Source organism: Falco cherrug, chromosome 8 (assembly GCF_023634085.1).
Source record: "Falco cherrug isolate bFalChe1 chromosome 8, bFalChe1.pri, whole genome shotgun sequence".
NCBI lineage: Eukaryota > Metazoa > Chordata > Aves > Falconiformes > Falconidae > Falco > Falco cherrug.
The window spans coordinates 30,624,553-30,646,213 of NC_073704.1; the positions used below are offsets into that span (position 1 = coordinate 30,624,553).

Below are 21,661 nucleotides of genomic sequence, written 5' to 3' on the forward strand. Positions count from 1 at the left end.
TCTGAGGTCCTTAGTGGGGTTTTTTTGTTTATGAGCATAACCAGAGCACGATTGAAGGACCAGTTTGTATCATAAAGAGGGAGAGAATATAGGTTTCTGGGTTCCCCTTGCATCACAGCTTGACAATCTTTCCTTGCCTTATAGTCCTTCTGAGGAATGAAAGAGTTAATGTATTCTCTAGCAACTTTATGGTTCCTGCAGAATAACCACCATTTTAAAGATGCCTGCCTTGATATTACAGTGTAATGCTCTGCCTGACTCAACCCTAAAAATCTGGTGACTGCTAGATAAAAATCATTGAGAATGATCGTTTCATTTGAGGCATCAATAATTTCAGCAGAGCTGTTAGGACAGAAAATGAATTTTTTTTTGTGTTAAGTAGCTTGCTCTGCTTTCCCTGCAAGTTCCAGCTGAGGCTCCTGGGGTCAGGCTTTCTGGAGGTGGAAATCCAGTATTGAATGTCTGACGGGGCATCAGACACACCTGCTTGTGAACTGTGTGAAAAGGTAGTATGTGCATTGAGAAGTAAAAGCACCGACAGAATGATCCTTCAGGGGTTGTGGGCCCAGTTCTTGTGTCTGTGGCTGGTTTTCTGCACAACCTTTTCCTCCTTCTTATGTCTGCTCAGTTGCTGGACCAGTCTTGCAGTAGGTGGGAGGCAGTAGTAGAGGTCTGACCTCCCATATACTTCTTCAAGCAGCCTGGGCAGCCCCACAGCTGGCAGGACTTCTGCTGGAGTGACTTGAGTCAACCAAGAGCCAAGGCAGCAGGACACTGTGATCCCTATCTCCACATGGGCTGTCACTGCACTCCCAAGCAGCTGTAGCACCAAACTGGAGCCGGATGCCATGCAGGAGACAAGATTTATAGGGATCATCCTTGAGGTACTGGTTTTCCTTCAGAGCTTTTCTTTTAGAAGATGGATATTCCTTTGTCACGTCTTCCCAGCCTGGTGGCAAAGTTACTTGGGCTGGCAGCCCTCAATTTGGAGGCTGATACAGAAAGACAGGTTGGAGCGAGCCTGTGTTTGAAGGGGTCCGTGCTGATTAAGGTCAGATGCTATACCATAGGGGCCGACAGACAGCAGGCCATCTCTTTCTCTCTAATTTTCCTTTCCTGCCTGTTATTTAATAAAACTACTGAGAGGAAGACTGCATTAACTTTACTTTTATCTTTAATTCTGTGACTGCAGTAAAAGCTAGTATTTGAGAAGTCACTGAATGCAAGATAGAATTGGTTTTATAATAATAATAACTTGTTTTCCCTCTTTGAAAATAAATATGGTTCTTAGTAGAAAGATCTCCCAGTTGCTGGCAGTCAATCAGCCCGGACAATTTGGGCTCAGAGTACTTGATTAGAATAACTTTAAGGAAAATTGCCTTCCTGAATCAAGTAAGGATCCATTAACCTGATGAAACGGGGTTTGCTTATCTGAGAGGTTAAGACTCAAAACGCAGCCTGGGCTGCATTCAATGAGGTCTCTTTCAGAATGGCATAAAGACGGAAAGTAATAAAACCACCATCTGTCATGTCTAGTCAATCAGATCTAGTATAAGAGAGGAATTATTCCTCTGACTTTACCATTATAAGATCGTCTGTTTGTTAACAATAGGAAGTGTCAGGAATGCTGAAAACTACTTTTATTCCCTCAAAATATTTCTAGCTGTCTTTATCTTAGAGAATGAATGTTAATCTGAGTGTATACAGCAAAGAAATATTTCTACATGAGTACAATGCTAAGGCATTCCATGTTGAGTCTCTTTAGTGACTTATTGTTAGAGGTAAAACTGAATGGGAGATGGACAAAAAGTGCAGTTTACACTTTGCTTCTGAAAGTGATTATTTCTATAAACAAATCTTGCAAGTTGCTGAGCACTCAAAGGTTAAGTCAATTGAATATGTACCTCTCAAGTAGCCCTCTGCATCTTAAACGGCTGGCATGCTAGATCTTATGTAGCCTAGGCATAGCTGGAGATCATGCAAAAAGTGATTGCATTTTTTTGGCATGGGTTTATTATATCTAATAAATGTTGGCATTAATGTATTTCTCTGTCAGTGAGTACCAGTGTGCTCTCTTCTGTTTAATAAGGGCTATACAGGACCACTTGGATACATCTAAAGGCTTGATGTCAAACAGCAAAGATGTGCTAGCTGTGGGCACAGGAGATGGAAGAGGTGGTGGGAAGCCTATACCAGCATATCCTCAGCACCCTGTTCATCAGGGTGGAAATGCCATCTCCCTTTGTCACACATCACAGATTAGTCTGCAGTAAATGTAGTAACTGACCTGAACGGGCACATCTTCATTATCTATAAATTCTTGCTGTGTCTGGTACATGCCTATGCTACCTCACAACCCATATGTACCACTCCCATCTTGCTATTGTAGCTGATGAGCTTTTCCCTGTTTGCCAGGCAGATGTCCTCTCCAGGAAGATAGGTTTAAGAGACTTATTTTCTCTTAAACAGGGAACTAGTGAAACCTCTGCTAGGTCTGGGCATTTTGCTTTGCTCAGATACAGGTGAGACTGGCTGCTGGTGAGTAATAAGTGTAAAGGAGGAGCAGATCAATAGCTGATATCTCACCACAGGAAGATACTGGAAATCTGCAGTGTGTTTGTGTCCTTATAGTGTATGAGGTACTGTTTAGAAATAGATTAGGAAAGCAGAAAGGCTGGAGGTGAGTGTAGTAGCCTGAAGAGTGAATGTGACTTAATTTGACTTCATTAAACCTCCTGCTGTTGTGTAGGGCTCATGCTCTGAGCCTGTGTCTGCAATCACTCAAAACACTTGGGGCTGGCTCTGTTCCTGGTGAAGCCAGCAAGGCTGTGGTGGCCTGCAGGTGCAGCAAGAGCAATGTACACTGTTGCCTGCTGCTTGGGCATGTGCCATGCTGCTGCTCTGCACGTTCAGCACTGCTTGGTAGCTTCTGGGTGGCCACAAGCTGGAAAGCACAAGAGGTAGTTTTTGTGTGCCCGTGGGAAAAACATTTCTGTATTCAGGGTTGCTCGTTGCACAAGTGAAGCATGCAGAACGTTTGCAGGTATGACATGCAGGACTGCTGTGGTGTGATGGGCACATCCCCATGCAAGATCTCTGGAGGAAGGAGACAGGCTGAGGACAGAAGAGAATAATTGGAGAAAGTGCCTGATTGAGTATTCAGTCATAGCCAGGTGTGCTTCAGTTAAGCTGCTGAGACAGGAGAGGTTATTTTGGAGAGAAAGGCATGTTCGGCAGAAGGAAGTTATGTGCTGGGGGGTGGCACCTGGGAAGGGCTGGGCACCCCTGGTCCCACTGATGTCAGGTGGATCAGATGCCACTTAGCTCCTAGGAAAAGCAGACCTTTTGGGGGGAGTTAGCATAAGGAGAAGAGGCACAGATGAATTCTTCCTCCTACAGAGTATAGCCTTTCTCCCAGCCAAACTCAAAGGGGGTTTGCCACAAGTGCCAGTAAAGAGCAGACTGCTCTGGGCATAGAACGGCCAGGACTAAATGAACTGTGCTATGAAGTGTCAGGGCCCCTGGAGACCCCAAAGCTGTATGTTGAAATTGACGTTAAAAAAAAAAAAAAAAGCAAAAAGATCTCTAATTTTGTGCCAGTCCCTCTGTGACCTGATGCAGGGAAAACCCACAAGACTCACCAGCTCCAGTGAGAAGCGCAGAGCTACTTGCACTCACTCTGTTAGCAAATTGATCCCCATGATTGCTGTGGGGGAAGGCTGAAAAGAATGGATGGCACTGCGAGCTTGTTATTAAAATGCATGGAACCAGAGTTAATGAATCTTGGATGAGCCCCTGATCTGCCTGGCCCTTGGTGTGGCAGTGGAGGGAGCTGGTTGAGGAGGATCTGATTAACATCTCAGTGGAAATGACAGTCACCAGAATGCAGAAGGTTGTATCATATCTGTCTGTGCTTGCATCTGGGAGGGGTCACTGTCAGAGAGCTGATCTCTCTCTGGATTAGATCTGCAGGTTTTTTAATCAGAACAGAGGTATTTGGGGATTTACATGTTCCCTGTCTCTGGCAGCTTGCCCTGATGAAATACTGATTACACAATTGCAATCTGACTTAAACGGTAGTCAAAAAATCAGATGTGTGCTAGGATATGGTGAGAATACCCTCCCTGTGATGGCAAAGATTTGAAATTGTGCAGTGCATTATGTGTCCTGACAGAGAAGCTTGCAAAGAATGAAACAATCTGGCTGTGTACTATGGGTGTATGAAAAAAACTGGAAATGTTGGAATTAATTGCTTCTCTGAGATTCTCCTATCCTGTAGCCGGATTACTGAATGAAACCATTTGCCCCAGATGTACAGGAGATTAGTGCTGCTTGACTCTCATTTTGTGGTCAGTGGAGTTAAGGTTAGGAAACTTGAAATACATGCTTGAGGTGTCTGACAAGTAACATGGTCAGAACTGAACCCCCAGGTCCTGCTGCCGCATCCCGTAGCTGTGTCCCTTCCTTCACTGCCCAGTAGACCCTCCTCGTGCTGGACATCCCTGTGAGCTGGCTGTGAGGAATAGAGTAGTTACAGGATTCCTGCTTTCTCATTACTAGCTGCCTTCTGCTGAAGGAAAGGCTATCTGTGAGTAAAAACAGCTTTTTACTCTGGAGCTGGGTGGGAGAGGGTGTGGAACGTGCCACTGGAAAGGAGCTACTGGCCAGCTGAGGGGTTGGTGCAAAAAGGGAAATCCCCAAGGCAGTATCCCGGAGGGATAACTGAGATGCAACGGTCTTTCTGCCTTTCTGCATTCCTCCAGAGCCAAGGCTGCTGCAGGCTGTGATACCTTCAGTAGCTGAGCTAGCTCTTGGAGCCTGTGGCAGGATAAGATCAGTATCTGTTTTTTCTTTGCATTGATAATACTACGGGCAGGGCAGCTTAATGGATAGACTACTGGGCTGGTGTGCAAGAGGTTTCAGCAGAGTCTGCCTTTGTCAGGATGTTTTTTCTTTCCTTTTCTCATCTCTGAAATGGAGATACTGATATGCTCAGTGAAATGCCGTGAGACTTGCTTCTGAAAAGTGCTGTGTAAGATCCTGCTTCTGATATTGATACATTTACTTCCTTTAAAGAAAACAAGAATTTGAAAACCAGAGGATGTTAATTAAGCCTGACAAGTAGTTAATAAGGCCTTCGAAGAAGGAATAGATGCCATAAGTAGCCCAAGCTAAGAAATAGCAAGATAAGCTCAAGGAGAACCAAATGGTTAATGAGACCAAACAGAAAATTACTGGAACTGTGTGTGAACTATCCTAATTTGCATACCTAAAAGGTTCACCCTTGAGCAAAGAAAGCTCTCTACCCACAGAACAGGGTGGTGAAAAGAAAGAATACTGCACCTTAAAATGGAGAGGAGGCCCATAAGAACCCATGAGAATTAAGTGTGACTAAACATAATGGCTAACAATTTTTTAAAGTGTATAAAGTGTTGTGTGTTAAGAGCTGCGCTATCTTTGTGGATTTACCACCTAGCACCCAACTCTGTGCAGACATGCAATAAACAAATATATTGGCTCTGTGTGTTGACCAGGTTTTGCACACTGGGTGAAGAACCCAGATTTGGCTTAACAATGTGACCAGGGAGAAAAAGTTCTTTGGACACCAAACGGTCCTCAAGTACTTTTCCAAAGTTCTGCCACACCTTATAACCTTTCCTCCAGCTGCAGTGACCTCCTACCTTCTCACTCGATGAGGGGGACCCACCCTCAGCCCCAGGCAAGTGGACTGGGTGAATGTTCAGATTTTTCTGTTACCAGACTCTCTCTGTTATTCAGAGGTTTTGAACAGAGAGCCTGAGTTATACCTGAACCAGACAGCTCTGGCATTGGGTGTCTGAGGGACTAGCACATCTTGTTTGTTAGGGGCATAAAAAAGACATTCAGAATTGATTACTTATACCCTTGTGAGTCAAACAGCACTGACTAGTGTGTTGGAAACTGAGTTTATATTTCCTTGTACACCTATCTTAGCTCTCCTTTTCTTGATTTGTTTTCTCAGAGTACTCTGTTGCTGACTTTACATACCTATGTGAACCATAAAACTAGCTATTGTTTTAACTAGGGACTGTCTCTAAGAAGTGGGCAGCATTCCTAAAATCCTTTAAATCACTATAAAAGGGAAACAAAAGCCAAACAGGAGGGGAAGAACACAGAAACATCCCAAGGACTGGCATGTACCCTTGGGTCCAGATTACTTGGGGCACCTGGGTGTCCATTTTCTCTATTTCCTGAGTTTACTGAAACCAGTGCTACCAGTCAGTTTTGAGTCAGTGCATAGTACCTTATCTCATAGCACCAAGTACCGCTTAGAACTGGAGGAGAAAATAGAGGGAAAGGAATTCAAGAGCTCATTTAGCCCACCTCCTTACTGACAGCGTGAACAGTTGAGTTATTCCTGACTCTTTTTTTTTTTTTTTTTTTTTTTTTAATGCAATATATAGCCTTTCTTGGTATCCACTTACTGTTTATCAGTGGTCTGTTCTGAAAGACCACAAGTCTTATTCTGGAGTCAACTTTCAATTTTTTGCAGTGGTTTTGTGGTACTCCCATCTTGAGAGCCTAGAAAGTAATTTAAATCTGTGGTTGTATTTTGTTTGTGCTGGGTTTTCTTCATTTCCTGCCTCAGCTGATCAGCTGTACCTTTCCCTGTATTTTGCTTGAACATTCCCTCCAATGAAAAGAAAGATCATAGTTTTCCCATGTTATGACAGCCTCTTAAAAAGTTGTTTGGAAATAAAAGCCCTTCCTGATGTGTTTTGTCCCCCTAATCTTCAAACAGAAGTCACAAACGTTACCAAGTAAAGCTTTATATTCTTCCCAACAACTGTTCTCCCTCCAGCATTTCTTCTGTATTGCATTGTCTCACCTGTAGTGGTCATACTTCTTTTCTCTTGTTTTTCACAGTGCTTGCCCAGTCTCATACTGCTAGCTTTGCACTTATCTATGGTACAACTTCTTATAATACGACCAACACTCCCTGGATCCTGGCCATACATTCTAGATTTAAGTCCTCCTTACTGTCTACCTACACTTTGGTATATCTTATGTGAGTAGCCTGCCCTTTTGTAGCCATAATTAAAGTTATGCTTCAGTCCTTCTTTCCCAAGCCACTTGCAGTTTGCCATCTTCTTTTTATGAGTTGTTTGTGCGGTTCTTCCTTTCACTTCAGGCTGTGCGTTCCTTGTTGCTCTGTCAAATAACTCAGCATCTTTATCAAATGACTCAACACCTGTAAGAATTTATTCCTCATTTAGTTTTGGAATTTGATCTGTGATTGGCTTAGGCTGCTTGCTGTTGCACATATACATAGCTATTGCTGCATGTTTCTCTTCACTGTAAAGTTTGGATGTCTCTCAGTGTTTCCCCAGTGTGTTTGTTCCAGTCGTCCTGCCCAGTTCCCCCGTTCAGCTGATAGCAAAGTTCATTAGGAACTGCATACCTGTTTGTAGCCTGAACTGCATACCTGCTTGTAGCCTTAACTGCATTTTGTATGTTGAGGTGATGAAAGATATGGGGCTATGAAGCAGGTGGGACTGGGATTTCAGTGCAATGAAAAGGGGAAGGATGCAGGTGGCTTCAGGGCCATGGCATGTGATGATGGAGACCCCATTTTGTTCTACTTACTGCTGAACACACAGAATTTCACTGTGAGCCATTTCTGTGTCTACAGAAAATATCTGGGGTTTTCCCCTGCAGAGGAGATGCCTTAAAGCCTCTCTGGAAGGAAGTCGCAGCAGTTTAGGGGAGGTTATGGGGGAAAGCAGAAAGGAATAAACAGCAGAAGTGTGGTAGAAAAAAATGTTGATCCTCCTTCAGGCAGGTCGTGGCTTTAAGGTGAAAAAGGGTCTGGGAGAACAGCATGCCGATGTTATCTCTGCATTCCTGCGTGACATGTGAAGAACCAGGAACCTAAGCCAGTCTGCCAAAAGGGGATGGAAACCTGTGCCTTCTCACAACCTTAACTGCTAAAAGGCGTGCATAGTTAAGGCCAGTTCTGTAGCTGGTGTACAGTGACAAAAGTTTGGATTTATGGCCAGCTGTAGATTGTCTAGTCACAGGTCCAGTCCCTGTTCTCATCCAGAAGTAGGAATTCTATTGAAAGATAGCACAGCTGCAGCATGAAGTGATTGACCATGAACATCCATGACAGATGCCATGCAGCCTTAGAGTCCGCATTCAAGGAGAAAGGCAGATTCCCTGTGACATTTGGGAGCTGAGCAGAGATTACTGAACATCAAAAATAAATGAAAGTTTAACTATTTTATTGGTGACCAAAGGACTGTTATTGTGAAGTGAAACATTAACAACAGGGTGGGAGTGAGCCAGGATTGCTCAGCGAGGTTCATCTTCAGGCACAACAGAGCTGGGGGCATCTACTGCGCTGGAAGCAGCAGGCATGGCAGAGGGGGACGGCATGCTGCAGGCTGCAGAGGAAGCCCAAGCTGGTGAGAGAATTTTTTAAAGATTTCCTCTTGCTAACCATAGAAGAAACTGAAGACAAAAAGGCACCAGGAGGGATCAGAAATTTCTCTGTTACAGGCTGTCTAGTGACCAGATGACAGGCTCTTAAATACAGATTAGGTACTTGTTATTGTTAATGGTATTAAGCTAAATACCTTTACAATTTTGAGTCTGTAAGACTCGTGAATAGAACAGAGATGCAGGTCTGAAGATTTTTGGTCTATTTTCCTGGTTGTTCAAGTGATTTGATACATCATCCTCTTAAATTTGAAGTTTGAGAGAAGTCTGCAGGTGATGTTAACCAGTCCTGATCTGTCTGAATCAGTTAAGCCATGCTTTTTCCTGTAATCAAAGAATTGGCGAAAACAAGCCAGAAGAAACCTGGAGAGGTTATCTTGTCCATCTAGGGCCAGGTCATTAAGCCCGAAGTGTTGCTGGCATACATTCATATAGCTTCTTATAACCTTGTCCTAGAGAGAAAGAGAAAAATACAGATATGGTAAAAGGGTTATAAAAGCATGGCCAGTGTATATGAATACAAAATAAGACTCATTATTAGGAGACCAGTGTAGCTGAGCTGAAAATCAAGAAGGGATTGTACCACAGGATGAATACAGATAAAAATGAAGAGATCAGTTGAGTATAAACAGATTAATGTGCACGGGACTGCAGCAGCAAACAGTGAGAATCTGAGATTGTAAATGCAAAGAGAAAATGCAGATTGTCTTCCTGTGGATTTAGGAACCAGAAAAAAATAAATTATGAACTGAAAGTCATAGAAAAATGTATTTGTGGGAACTTCTGGCTATGCAAGGCATCTGGTAGCTCTAATATTACATTTGAACATGAATTGTCCTGCAGATTGTCCACTTGCCTAAATGAAAACTCAGAAAAGAGGAAATGTTACAGAAAGCAGTCCTTGCTTTCATATTTACCAGTTGTTTAGCACATGATTTTCACGTAAATTCATCCATCTGCCTGATCTGGGACAGGACCTGATATTTAGCCGGTCCCTAATGCTTTCTTGCATAACAGACATTAGGGATTGCCTGAACCCTGCAGCCCCAGCCATGCTGTCTCTGTTCCAGTGCTCACCTGTCCTTGCAGAAAGGGAATTTGGACAAAAGCAGCCCCAAATCTTCTTTACTAAAAATATTTTCTCATCCTATCCTTGACAAAAATGAAAAGTAGTTGGTCTCTGGCTGCTTTTCCTGTCAATGGGTAGAGGCAGCATCTGGTAGTAGGCTTTCCTGAGTTTCATCTTTTTCATTCCAGAGCTGCAAAGTGGTCCCATTTAGCAGTTTTGAATCCATCCCTGTACTCCCCCAGGCTTCTTCATCCTGGTTTCAGACACAAACATGAGCACTGTGCTGGCTGCGCTTATGTTGTCTTTGCTCATAGAAAAGCTGAAGATGTGTGTTTTTTGCCCTCCTAATCTGATGGAAAATCATTGATAGCTGCATTGAGAGGGATTTTCCAGTTGCCCATTATATGGGTATTTCATCTGGACCCTCTGCTCCTTGAGAGATATTAGAGACACTAGAATATACCACATCCACAGTTGCTCTAGCTGTTATGCCACTTACCCTGTCACCAAAGAATAAACCCGTTTGGTTTGAGAACAGTTTTTCCAATCCAAAACGGCTGTTTTGTAATCTTTATTCTCCTTTTGGTGCTTAGAAGGGATTATCCGATCAAGTATCTCTCTGGCTATGGAGGAACATGCCTGGGTTATCCTACCCTGCCTTTTTAAAGGCAGTGCTGATGCTTGTCCTGCTTCTGCCCTTCACAAGGGAAGTGGTTTAATACCACATTCAGCATTTGAAGGTGAACTTCATCAGGCTCTAATGATTTGAGTACATGTGAGGTATCCAAATATTCTTTAAGCAGTTTTTGTCTCATTTCACCAATATTCCTACAGGTTCATTTTAATGGTGTTATGCATCTTGTTGCAATTTAGGCAATTTAGGTTTTTGAGTGAAGACAAACAAAAAGGACACAACTTTTCTGGCTTCTTTGGATGAGCTTTTGTTTGCTCATTTTCTAGTTTAAATAGCAGGCTTTCATTTTCCTTTCTTTTTCTTCAATATTGTCAGCATTTCTAACACCTTTTCTTATTGCCTTTTCTGTCCCCCTGCTAGCTGTAATTCATTTTGTGTCTTAACTTTGCAGCCTCTGTTGCTCCATGCTTGATCTGTTTGTTTGTACTTGTCTTCTGAAATGCCACCTTATTTCCATTTGTGGTACAATTTCTTCCTGATTTTCAGCCCAGCCGCACAGGTCTCCTTCTATCGAGTCTTATTCTGAATTAATTTGTATCTGAGGTGGTTGCAAATTTATTCTTCTTACCTTGTTTCTTGCTGTTTGCCATGAGTTACCATTTATTACCAGACATTTGAATTATTTTTTTCCCTTTCTCTCTGAGAAGACCTTCTGGCAGCTAATGGCCTAAACAGCTCTGCAGTGTATTTGACAAGTAGTGTATGTTAATCCCACTGACTGATACGATTTTTCATGTTAGTATTTAAAAAAAATCATTTAGTTTATGTGATACACAGGACTGTATACACACAGAGGAAATATTAGCTGCAGGATGCTGAAAATATTAAGGCATCATGTTGTAGCAGCGTGGGAGCCCTGCACAAGGGATGGCAAAACCTTTTCGGTCTTTTTTTTGTATTACTCCTTTAATAACTTTGCTGCTGTGTTTGCTCTGCTCACCTGTGCATGGCAGAACACAGCAGATTTCTACCAGGGGTCATGTAGAGATACTTGGGGCAGTAAGTGATACGGCCAGAGGGCTCAGAATTACTCCTGCTACCTCTAGTGCAGGGTCAGACTTGTAGGACACAAAAGTACCTGCTAACCCAGTGTGCAGGAGACGGGACCAATGGGCACAAGTCCTGTTCTTTGCACTGACCCCGTTGCTGGGTATGCTTTTGAGTCAAGTCTTGCCCCTGAAATGGGCTTAACAAACCCTAGCTCTCTGGAGGCTGTTCATGGCACCTGAGAAGTGACCCAGGGGAAAAAGCAAAGTCGTGCCAGTGTGCAAATCACTGGGAGGGCTGAAGATGAGCAGCTGGTCTGTGGCAGTACGGAGTGTGTGTGGGGGTAACAAAGTGTTGCTTTGCCACAGCTGTAGAAGAAAAGGGGAATAAGAAAGAGGTAGACCTTCCTGGCCTCATCTGCAGTTTGGGCTTCACATTTAGCAGGAGTGAAACAGGATGCCTGGGGGTTTTCAGAGGAAGTAATGCCAGAGCATGTGAGGGGATGTGGAGAGTAATTATGCTTCCTTAGGGCACTCTGTCACGTCTGAGTCCCTCATCTAAGTGTTTTCCAGGTCTTGTTAGCAATGCTGAAGCCAGATTAGGGATCTGTGGTGTGAGCAAAAGCCTCTTTCCTGGTTTGTCAGCTGCAACCTGGTTCCTGTGGTACCCAAGCAGTAGCAGCAACTCAGTAATGGACCTAGCAATGAGTTTATGGAGACTCCTTGTACCAACTGTAGATTCTGGGTGTGGTCTGTACTTTTGCTGATATGGGAGAAATGTTTGGCAAAATTCCTTGAACATTTGCCTTTTAAAGAAGCCAAATGAAAGGGGAAGAAAAAACCCCTGTGCTGCACTTAGAATGCTGCAGAGCCACAGCCACTGAGAATGGTTTATGGGAAGGTTGTGAATTTTGCTCTATAATTGCAGCTGGCACTGGAAGAATACTGATGAAGAGCTCCTCTATTCCTGAGAAGAGCATGGAAGGAGGGACAACAGGGTACCTGCAAGAACCTGAGCCCATGCAGCTGCAGGGGGCATCCAGGGGCTCCCAGCACAGCATAGGATGCGTTTGCCACAAGGAGCCCTAAGGTGGCCTTTTGGATAATAGGAAGTAGAGATGGGGTGCTGGCTGTGCCCTCTGGATTACTGTCCCATAGGTCACTCCAGGGAATTGGTGCAGGAACGAACCCTGGGTCGCTTCACTCCTGGGATAGAAAAGAAATGATTTAACAAAGTGCAGGCATCCGTGACATCCACTGTCTGAGGGTTTGGCATGATGAGCATTTTAGTAGTTATGACTTGGGATAAATGTGTGGCTTTTCAGTGGAATGAGATCCCTGCAGAATAAACCTGTCATTACTGTATTGGGAGGGAGATGCACACTCTGCTTCTAAATCCACAGGATGTAGGTGTATCTGGGACCTGGGGTTTTTATTCGGCTCACATCTGTTCAGCATAGAGGGCTGTGCTGGGCTGGTGCACGTATGATAGCTGGGGGCATGCCAAACAAAAGGGCGGTCTGTGCCATGAAGTGCTGACAGCCCCAACCTGTGAATGATTTAGGCTGTGTTCCCTGACTCTTCTTGAACTCTGGAGTTGTCTCCCCTGGTAGCATCTCCCTCCGTTTTCTGCCCTGGCTGCACAAATGTGCTCAATTAGGGTTAACTCAAACTGAATCAAACTTCATGCCTGAGGTTGGAAATCTTCCCAGTCAACTCACCACAGCCACATAGCATGGTGGGAGACAAGGCGAGAGGGGAGATGAATGCTTTTCAGAGAAATGAATCCAAGGAAACTTTGTTCACTTTTGTTTCTGCAGGAGATGATCCCCCCAAAGGAGATTTCGCTGTTCAGAAAAAATCCCCGGTGAGTGTTACAGCTGGTTTCCTTTTCTTTGCTTTCTGCTCAGCTTGCTCTAAACACTGCAAGATCTCTCTGTTCTTTCCTCTGTTGTGCTCTGGCTGGAGACAAACACCCTTTCTTGCAGAGGGTTGAAATAAGCATTAACAACTCAAGGCAAAAATCCCTCCACTAACCTGATTAAGTTAAGAAAGTGCAGCTTAAAGGGGGAAAAAATGAACTGTCTGAATGTTTGGGAAAATGGGTAAGGGTTTTGATTGCTGCATTTTTCCTGAACATCACTTTCCTTGTGCAAGAAGACTTACTTCTCTGAAGTGAAGGAGGATGTTGTCTGTGGGAGGGAGGGAGCTGACCTGTCCATTTGCTTAGTTTGATGAAACCCACCAGGGAATAAATGGTCCCCAGATGCTGCAAAGCAGAAGGAAGGATAGGGATTGAAGATGGGCCGCTGATGGGTGTTACAGACCCTAGCTGTAGTGCCAGAGCCTCAGGTTTACACCTTTGCCTCTGATTTAAAGCCAGATTCGGGTGAATTTTTTGTTGCCTTGCAGCTTTGATGTTCGTGCAGATTTTCAGGTTAATGCTGATTGAGCACTTGATGCCTAAACACTGCCCATTGTACTGACTTCAGGGGGAGCTGGGCATGTATTGTACCTGCTTTGACTTGCAGGACAGTTATTGTAATACTTCTTCTTAAGGCTCACAGTTATGTCATTAGTAAGCCAACTATTTAACTTGCCATTTTAAGTGCTGTGCAGACATTAACTATTGGATATCCAGAACTCCTGGGACATACTAATCTTTTTCCCATTCTGCTGCTAGACAGCAAGAAGGAGAGGTGAAAACAAATGTCCCCTGTAGCTGGCATTTTAAATGACCTTTCTTTTTTCCAAAGATGCAGACTATCAACTTCCACAGTATCTTTAAGAGCTCCATAATCCTGCAAACCCCAGGCTTACAGCAGTAGCTAAGCACAGCAGACTATCTGAGTGTTCACGAATCCAAGCTTAGCCTCTTTGCTTTTGCTGGGGCTCTCTGCTGAGCAAGGTCCTCCTCGGCGAAAGCGAGCAAACTGCATCTGGTGCTCTGCATGGATGAAAGCTTCCCACTTTTGGATGTCCAGGCAGGCCACAGGCAGGTCAGTGATACAGCAGGGAGAATACATGAGGGTTTCTGTGTATGCTAATGCCATCTCATGACATACAAGCCAGATGGAAGTACCCCTGCTTGTAAGTAGTTGCTCTGTGTTTGTAAGCACTTACTCTGTGTCCTGGCTCAGGCACTATGGGAGGTTTAGCTGGGAAGTCACTGCCTCCTGCTCTCCTTCCCCTGCTCATCTGTAGGAAGTGCCCATCCCAGAGCAGGAGTGGTTAAAATGAGACACTGCCAGGTTTCCTGTCACTGCAGATGCCAGCGTGGCATGTGATACCTTAAACTGCTGCAGCTAAATCCAGCAGGGCTTGTGCATCGGGTACGGCGGGGTGAGTTGAGGCAGCAGGGTTCCTGACACCTGGCCATCTGGGTTTGAACAGTCACCCCTGCATCTCCATCAAATGTTATTAAATCTCACGAGTACTGATGGTGAGATTCGTGAAAGAGAGGAATAAAACTATTCCTTTTATACAATTTTACTTCCAGTTCAGAACATGCCTCCAAGCACCCACAGGAAACATAATTTGCCTCTTACGGCTCTTCTTTATTATGAAAAACTTGTTGGGGAAAAGTATTCTGTATGTCAGGGGTCCTCAAACTTTTTAACCAGGGGGCCGGCGCGCGGATTAAGTGGCAGGAATTAATCTGCGACTGCTTGGTTTCCCCCCCCAACCCCTGGCGGGGGGGTTCTGTAAATACTGGTGGCTGGATTGAGGACCCTGGGGGGCCGTACTTTGAGGACCCCTGCTGTATGTGCATATGTCTGTGTGTTTGTGAATTTACTGCTTATGTATGCCACCATTTTTAGGCTAGTCTGAAACCACGAAGCCCCAGTGTGGTTTCCAGGGGAGCCCACTCTGTCTTACAAGCCATATGCTGAGCACGATGGTTTCAGACTAAATACAAAATTAAATGGATAATTACAGATTTACTCTAGTAAATGAAAGAGGCCAAGGGTTTCTTAATAAAAAGGCAGCCCATAAATAGCGAGAGAAAAAAAAATACAAAAGACAAAAATATTTGTGCTTACATATGCTGGGTTAGATAATGGAAAGCATTTTTTGGTGGGGTTTGGTGTTTTTTTGTTTCGTTGGTTTGGGGTTTTTTTTCTGTGGAAAACCAACTTCTTTTGTTGCTCTTGTACAATGTTGAGCAAGACAGCATCATTAAGCTAGACTCCTCTAAACTTGATGCCATTGCTTCAGAAATCCAAATAAGCTCAGGTCACTTGGTGGTAAAATAAACCTGACTAAACACATCTATTTTGGTATCTGTATTTGCATTTGGGACTTTGGGAAGAAATAGAGGGATTCATTGTTTCTGACACGAGGCACAGAAATGCCTGTGAAGAGTTCATCTCACTTCACTGGCCCATACCATGGCTGTTTAAGACCATAAATATAAATGCAGCTGTGTAATATTACTCTCCCCCTCCACCCCTCACCAGTGCATGGCCAGCCTCTCTTTCCCACTAACTGGCAGAGGCTGGACAGTGCTGTGAAAACCTGCTTTCCCTGTTGCAAGGCAGCTGGAAGCTGCTTAGCTTGGGCATCAGCGGGGTAGCAAGAAGGAAGGAGGCCCATGCAAGGTCATGCCAAGACTCATTTGTTTAAATGCCTTGTATTTCACATGGAAACAGCTGATTTTAGCTGAAGTAAAGTCAGATTCATTGAAAGAGTGGCTACATGCAGAGAGGTTTGACAGTCCCATTGCTGTTTTGTTTAGTTTTGATTAATCAAATTGAATTATCCATAGCTATGTCATTGTTCTTGCAATATGAAATGGATGCTATGCCTGAGAGTGTGCTGGACACAGGGCTGACGCTTTGCTTCAGTGAATGCGGTGGCACAGTTCAGTGCAAGTGAGGTGCAGAGACTGAGAGCAGTTGTCACACAGGAGGGAGCAGATTCATACAGAAGCAGACAGCAGCTCCCTGGGGTCTACCAGTTGCGAGGCAAGGTCTGGTTCTAGGGAGAAGTTTTGGGGCAGGGTAGTAGCTTTATGTGAAGCTTAGGAGAAAAGATATCTGAAGGTGTTTTTGCATCTCGGTGGGTTTTTGCATTGCAGCGGAGAAGCAGTACGACCCTTACTGGAGTTCCTAGAGCTATGAGCATGGTGGGATGCTGGCAGCTCACAGATCTCCATGGCTGTCCTTAGTGGGCCCATGTCAGCCAGGCTAATTCACTGGGAGCCTTAACCAAAGCAAAATAGCTGTGGAATCCCCTCCCTCCTTTGAGTCCTTTGAGCCTAGTTTTTGAACTAGACTCCTCTCCACTGCCCATGCACTGTGGGGATGTGTTGCTGGGGTGACGGTTTTCACAGAGTTCTCATTTGTGTCCTGCAGAAACTCTGTGGCTCCAACTACCCCCTAAGCATTGCCTTCATTGTGGTGAATGAGTTCTGTGAGCGCTTCTCCTACTATGGCATGAGAGGTATGTGACCTGTATCTGGGAAGCGACTTTCCCATCCTTGTGTTTCTATGTATGCTAGTCTAGGGGTTCTAGGGTTCTGTGCTGTATGTGGTTTCAGCTGTCTTTTAAAGTAAATTGGCATTTTGGGATGCAGGTATGAACAGTGTACCCTAACATTGATGCTACACCTGCTCTGAGCAGAAGCTGGGACTAGAGAGCTCCAAATTTACATTCCAGTCTAAATTTTTATATGATTCTCTGTATCAGACTTGGTTTTCCGCTGTGTGATGTTTTTCATAGTTGTGTGCAATCAGCATGTTTGGGAATTGAATCATACAGGCACCTAATTTGCAAATAGAAAATGTGCATAAACAGAACTACATGTTATGGTAAGATAAGCTAGAAAATATATTTTCTAGCTAAACATAAAAGTTTATGAGCAAAGAATGCCTGCTACTGGTATATCTCATTTTAGCTTTTCCTGTGTCAGAGATTGAGGAACAGGTCTGAAAGCACAGATCTTTCCACAACAGTGCTCATAGCTGCTAGACAAATCAGTGGTTTTCTTGCCACCTTGATCCTGCTTACCTGCAGAGATACAACTTAATTATCTGATGTGATTTGCTTGTTTCCTTTTAGCTGTCCTGACCCTGTATTTCTTAAGCTTCTTCCACTGGGATGAGAATCTCTCCACTGCTGTGTACCATGCCTTTTCCGCGCTATGTTATTTCACGCCTGTCATTGGAGCCATCATGGCAGACTCATGGCTGGGAAAATACAAGTAAGTGAAGATATCGGAATCAGACAGCATATCTATATCATGCAGCCTGAGCAAAGGCAGTGCTGTCTGTGCTCCCAGTTTTGAGCTAGTTCAGAGTGCAGCAGGCACACTTGTGAAGGTCAGCTCCTCTCTGTTAATGGATGAACAGCTGATCTGTTTGCTCATGCCGTTCTGTGCTCCTTTTTCACCTGAGTGCCAATAGGTAACAAAGTTGGAACAAATTAAATGTCATTAGCACACTTTTCCTCCACTGTCCATCCCTACCCACCTTGAGGAAGCTGAGGTGTAGGATGGTTAACCCTCAGCTTGCCAAGATCTGCTTCTGAGAAGGATTCAAAGATGGTGAGGAAGCGGTGTCATCCTCTAGATCTTGCCATTTCAGATGAAATGTCGCTAACTATGCTATACTGACTTATGCTTTCACAGCATAGGGAATGTGTAAGCATACCCATTTTTATTCCAGAGAAACCTGGGCTCACTCAAATAATCTCCTTCAGCACATAACCAGGTAAACTCTTCCTGAGTAAGTTAAGCAGTTTTCCTTTCTACTGATAAGTTGTGGGCCATCATCTTCCCCAGAGTGGTGGTGAGCAGTTAGGTATAGGACTTTATTTGCTCGGCACTGTTTGTTCATTGTCTGAGGAGTCTTGGCTGTCAGAGTGGTGAAGTGCAGCTGAACTCTTCTCTCTGGGTCTAAGCATGCCTGGCAGAAGAGGCTTAACAGGAAAAAACCAGCTGCCATATGCCTTTCCAGCAGAAGGTTCTTAAGGAGATATCAATGCTCTTTTTCCTTTGTGCTCAATTTTAGTCATTCTCTTGTCATTTGAATGAAAAAAATAACAGTGTGGATTTATTAAGTTCATTATTTAAGATCACCTAGCAATGGTCATTGGTGTTTGAGGATATCGATCCTACAGCATGATGTTGTGAGAAGGTAAATCCTTATGCAGACTTTTTTGCATTAGGCAAGAGACTTTTCCTGGAGTAATCCCTATGACTTAATGGGAGGTGGCTTTTGCTGTAGTAGCTGGACCTTGGCTAATACCAAGGACAGGATGACAGATTAGAGGGGCTTTTAGGAATGATCTGATGTGGCTCTAAATTAGCTGTTGCAACCAGGGTTTGGATGTGTTGAGGACCACTTCCATGCTCAAAGCTTATAAGGCTTCTTCTAGTGCCTCTGTCCTAACAAGTCCTTCCATTTCCTCTGTGTGTGTTGTCTGCATATAAATAGGTAGACATCTCTTAATCCTGAAAGTGATGAAGGAATAGAATACACTCAAGAGCCTGATCCTCCTAGTCAGATTTCTTCTCCCTCACCAAGACATGGGAGGAAGATAGGTGAGCTCAATCCTTCAGAGGCGCTTGGGATCTAAAACAGACTTGCAATGGGGAAACCACGCTCCTAATGCAGATGTGTTAGGTGGGTTGAACATGGGCAACAGTCCCTATAGATGACTTCCAGTCAAGGGATTAACTTAGATGTATGCTACAAAATACCAGTTATTAGTAATCTGGAGGTTGAGCTCTATTTGCAGCTTTCCATGCCTGACAAGACTGGAACACTTCTAGTTTATTTTGCTCAGCAACCTCTGCAAAGAAAGCAGGGGCTAACATTCCTTAATTTGAACTGATTCACATATTTGTTTCTTCTAGTGCACTCAGTGTTGACAAAAGTTATAGCTGCCTGCTATACCAGTAGTATGAACAAACCAATTCCTTGTGTGTCTGCCAAGTAGACCTGACGTATCAGGAAGTAAAAGCAATTTCTACTTTTTGACTGTACATCACCCAGCACCTTCAGTCATTGCTGTTTGCTTTCCTCACAGGACGATCATCTACCTCTCCATTGTGTATGTCGTTGGCCATCTGATAAAGTCAGTGGGTGCAATTCCATCCCTAGGCAACCAGACGGTTCATGTGTAAGTAGCTGTTGAAGCTCCAGCGCTGTAGTAGGTTGTGATGGTAGCTGGTTTACCCAGGACTGTACTTTTTTACCTCCATCAGGCCAGCAGTTTGGGGCTGTGCATAGGTTGCTTTTACCAGGGAAGAGTTTGAGATGTCTGAGTAAGAGCAGAAGGGCAGATCTAGAGAGTGAACGCACTCTAGTTGCATTTCTAGAGTTGGAAACCACCACAGAGACTTTAAACTCTTTGATGTAGGCATCTCTCTACTGTACTGTGCTATTGGAGTTTGTTCTCCTCCATCCAGCTGCCTGCACCAGGCTCATTCCTCCCTCATTTCCTCATCAGCATTGCTGCCCAGCTCAGCAAGGTTCCCCTGTGTGCATGGCAACACAAAACCAAAGATATATTTTCTGATGCAAGAGAGGAAGGGTCTGTCTCTCTGTAAAGTACAACCCTTTTTGCCCTCTAGATTTGGAACAGATAGGCTTCTCGGAGTAGTTCCTCAGCTGGCGTCTCTGAAATCACCAAGCTGTTTTGCCTATATGGTCGCAGATCTAAAAATATGCACGTGCAGGCAGGAGCACATCTAATTTTTGGAACAGTTTCCTTTTGTTGCAGACCTGGCGAGTCCTGACACTCCTGTTCCCTACAGACATAATCTGTTGGGCCAACAATGGTATTTTGAGCTGCACAGGGAAGTAGAAAGCACCCAAGAATGAGTCTAATTCAGTTTGTCTGTGCTTACCCAGGCTGGAAGGCTACAGGAAAAGACTTCTTTTGTTTTGTTTTTCTTTTTTCTTTTTCTCAATTGATCTCTGCAATCTTTTGTTCTCATATGAGTCAAAAATAATCCCATGGATCTTTGATCTCAAGTGTGTCCGTTGGGCCTCAGAACAGCAAGAAACTGACAAAACCAGTTTAGTTAATTGACTGCTACTGAATGCAGAAATGAGGCTAATTGATTTGTTGTTTGCACTTAGCTGGCTTATCATCACTACCCAAGGCAAAAGACAATGATATCAGAAGAATCATGGTTGGGTGACACTAAAATGCTCTCATAAGCACTGGTAAGGTTCTGCAATGGTGATATTTTTGTTCTTGCATGAAGGATCCTGTCTATGGTTGGTCTGTTTTTGATCGCCCTTGGAACGGGAGGTATCAAGCCCTGTGTCTCTGCATTTGGTGGGGACCAGTTTGAAGAGGAACATGTAAGATTTGTTTTTTTTCCTAAAATCTGCAGTGTCTTCTTACTTTATGAGGATGTTTATGTGATCAAACCCTGTTATACTAGAATAAGGGCTAGTTTGCTAGGAAAAGGTGTAGTAAGATGGAGGTAGGATGATTTGCATAAGACTTGAGACAAACTGGATGCTTCAGGAAAGGAAAATGGCAGCAGAACAGGACTGATATTGGGAAGGATAGGTCATAATTGCATCAAATCATCTAAATGTTAATTGGATGTCAGAGTAGTTGGAAAACTGTATCACGTATCATGGAACTGTAGCCATTTCTGAACCAGCTTAACAAGGGTGATTATAATGCACTGCAATGAAATACAATAAATGAAAGAGAAAATTGTATCACCAGTCTATGCTTCCTTGGGAATTGTCCCTCAGATCAGTCATCGTTTGTGATTTAGATATCGTTCAGAAAGAACTGTAGGAAATTCCAGTCTTTTGAAAGTAGTGCTGGTACCAAATCTACCCAGAATGTTTTCTAGATATTCCAGAATGGAAAGTTCTGAACAGTTGGGAAAATGTTTCTTTCCAGCTGTTTGTGCTCTGACTCCTGTGAATTGTAGTCCAGTTGCTTCATGACCTCATTCTCTATCATGAGTGCTTAGCCCCTCACCTGCACTAATCTCAAACTCCCATTATGCAGCACAATTGGGGATAAGGTAGTGCTTAAAGAAGTGAAGCAGGTCAGGAGGTACTAATCCTCAGGCAAAATGCTAAATTTTCAAGTTGACCTGAAATAAAGCACTTAGATTTATGTTGACTTAACATGCAAATGAAAATTTTGGTTTTCTCAATGACAGTATTCAAATCAGCAACCTCTGTGCATGGCGTAAGTCCTCAAATATGTAGAAGGCCACAGCTACAAGAAAGAAAATAAGTGTTAGGTTCTGTGATGAGTAGGCTTAAATTCAAGGGGGCTTATTTAGGACTAATGGTAGGCAAAAATTTTCAAAAGTAGATCTAGAAAAGCACTGGGAAAGATTAGGACCTTTGGGAGATGGAAATTCCCATCAATGGAGACATTGAAGAAGGACATGAGACTAATGGTCTGTCAGGAAAGGCACTGGTAGAGTTGGACAGG

General features: G+C 43.7%; 1 protein-coding gene across 6 annotated transcripts in view; it reads left to right on the forward strand.

Annotated features, from left to right (window-relative positions):
- SLC15A2 (solute carrier family 15 member 2) overlaps positions 1-21,661 on the forward strand; it is a 77,307-nt gene that overhangs the window by 240 nt on the left and 55,406 nt on the right. Inside the window, exons 1-7 of one of the 6 annotated variants that reach the window (XM_027804671.2) lie at positions 4,355-4,588; positions 13,051-13,097; positions 13,987-14,229; positions 16,588-16,675; positions 17,294-17,435; positions 19,265-19,357; positions 20,451-20,550. In XM_027804671.2, the coding sequence (XP_027660472.1) occupies positions 14,182-14,229; positions 16,588-16,675; positions 17,294-17,435; positions 19,265-19,357; positions 20,451-20,550 (471 nt within the window). In that variant the 5' untranslated portion in view covers positions 4,355-4,588; positions 13,051-13,097; positions 13,987-14,181. Of the gene's footprint in view, positions 1-4,354; positions 4,589-8,318; positions 8,448-12,745; positions 13,098-13,986; positions 14,230-16,587; positions 16,676-17,293; positions 17,436-19,264; positions 19,358-20,450; positions 20,551-21,661 lie in introns of those variants that run through there. The other 5 variants (XM_027804679.2, XM_027804653.2, XM_027804663.2 and 2 more) reach the window with 5 other exon arrangements.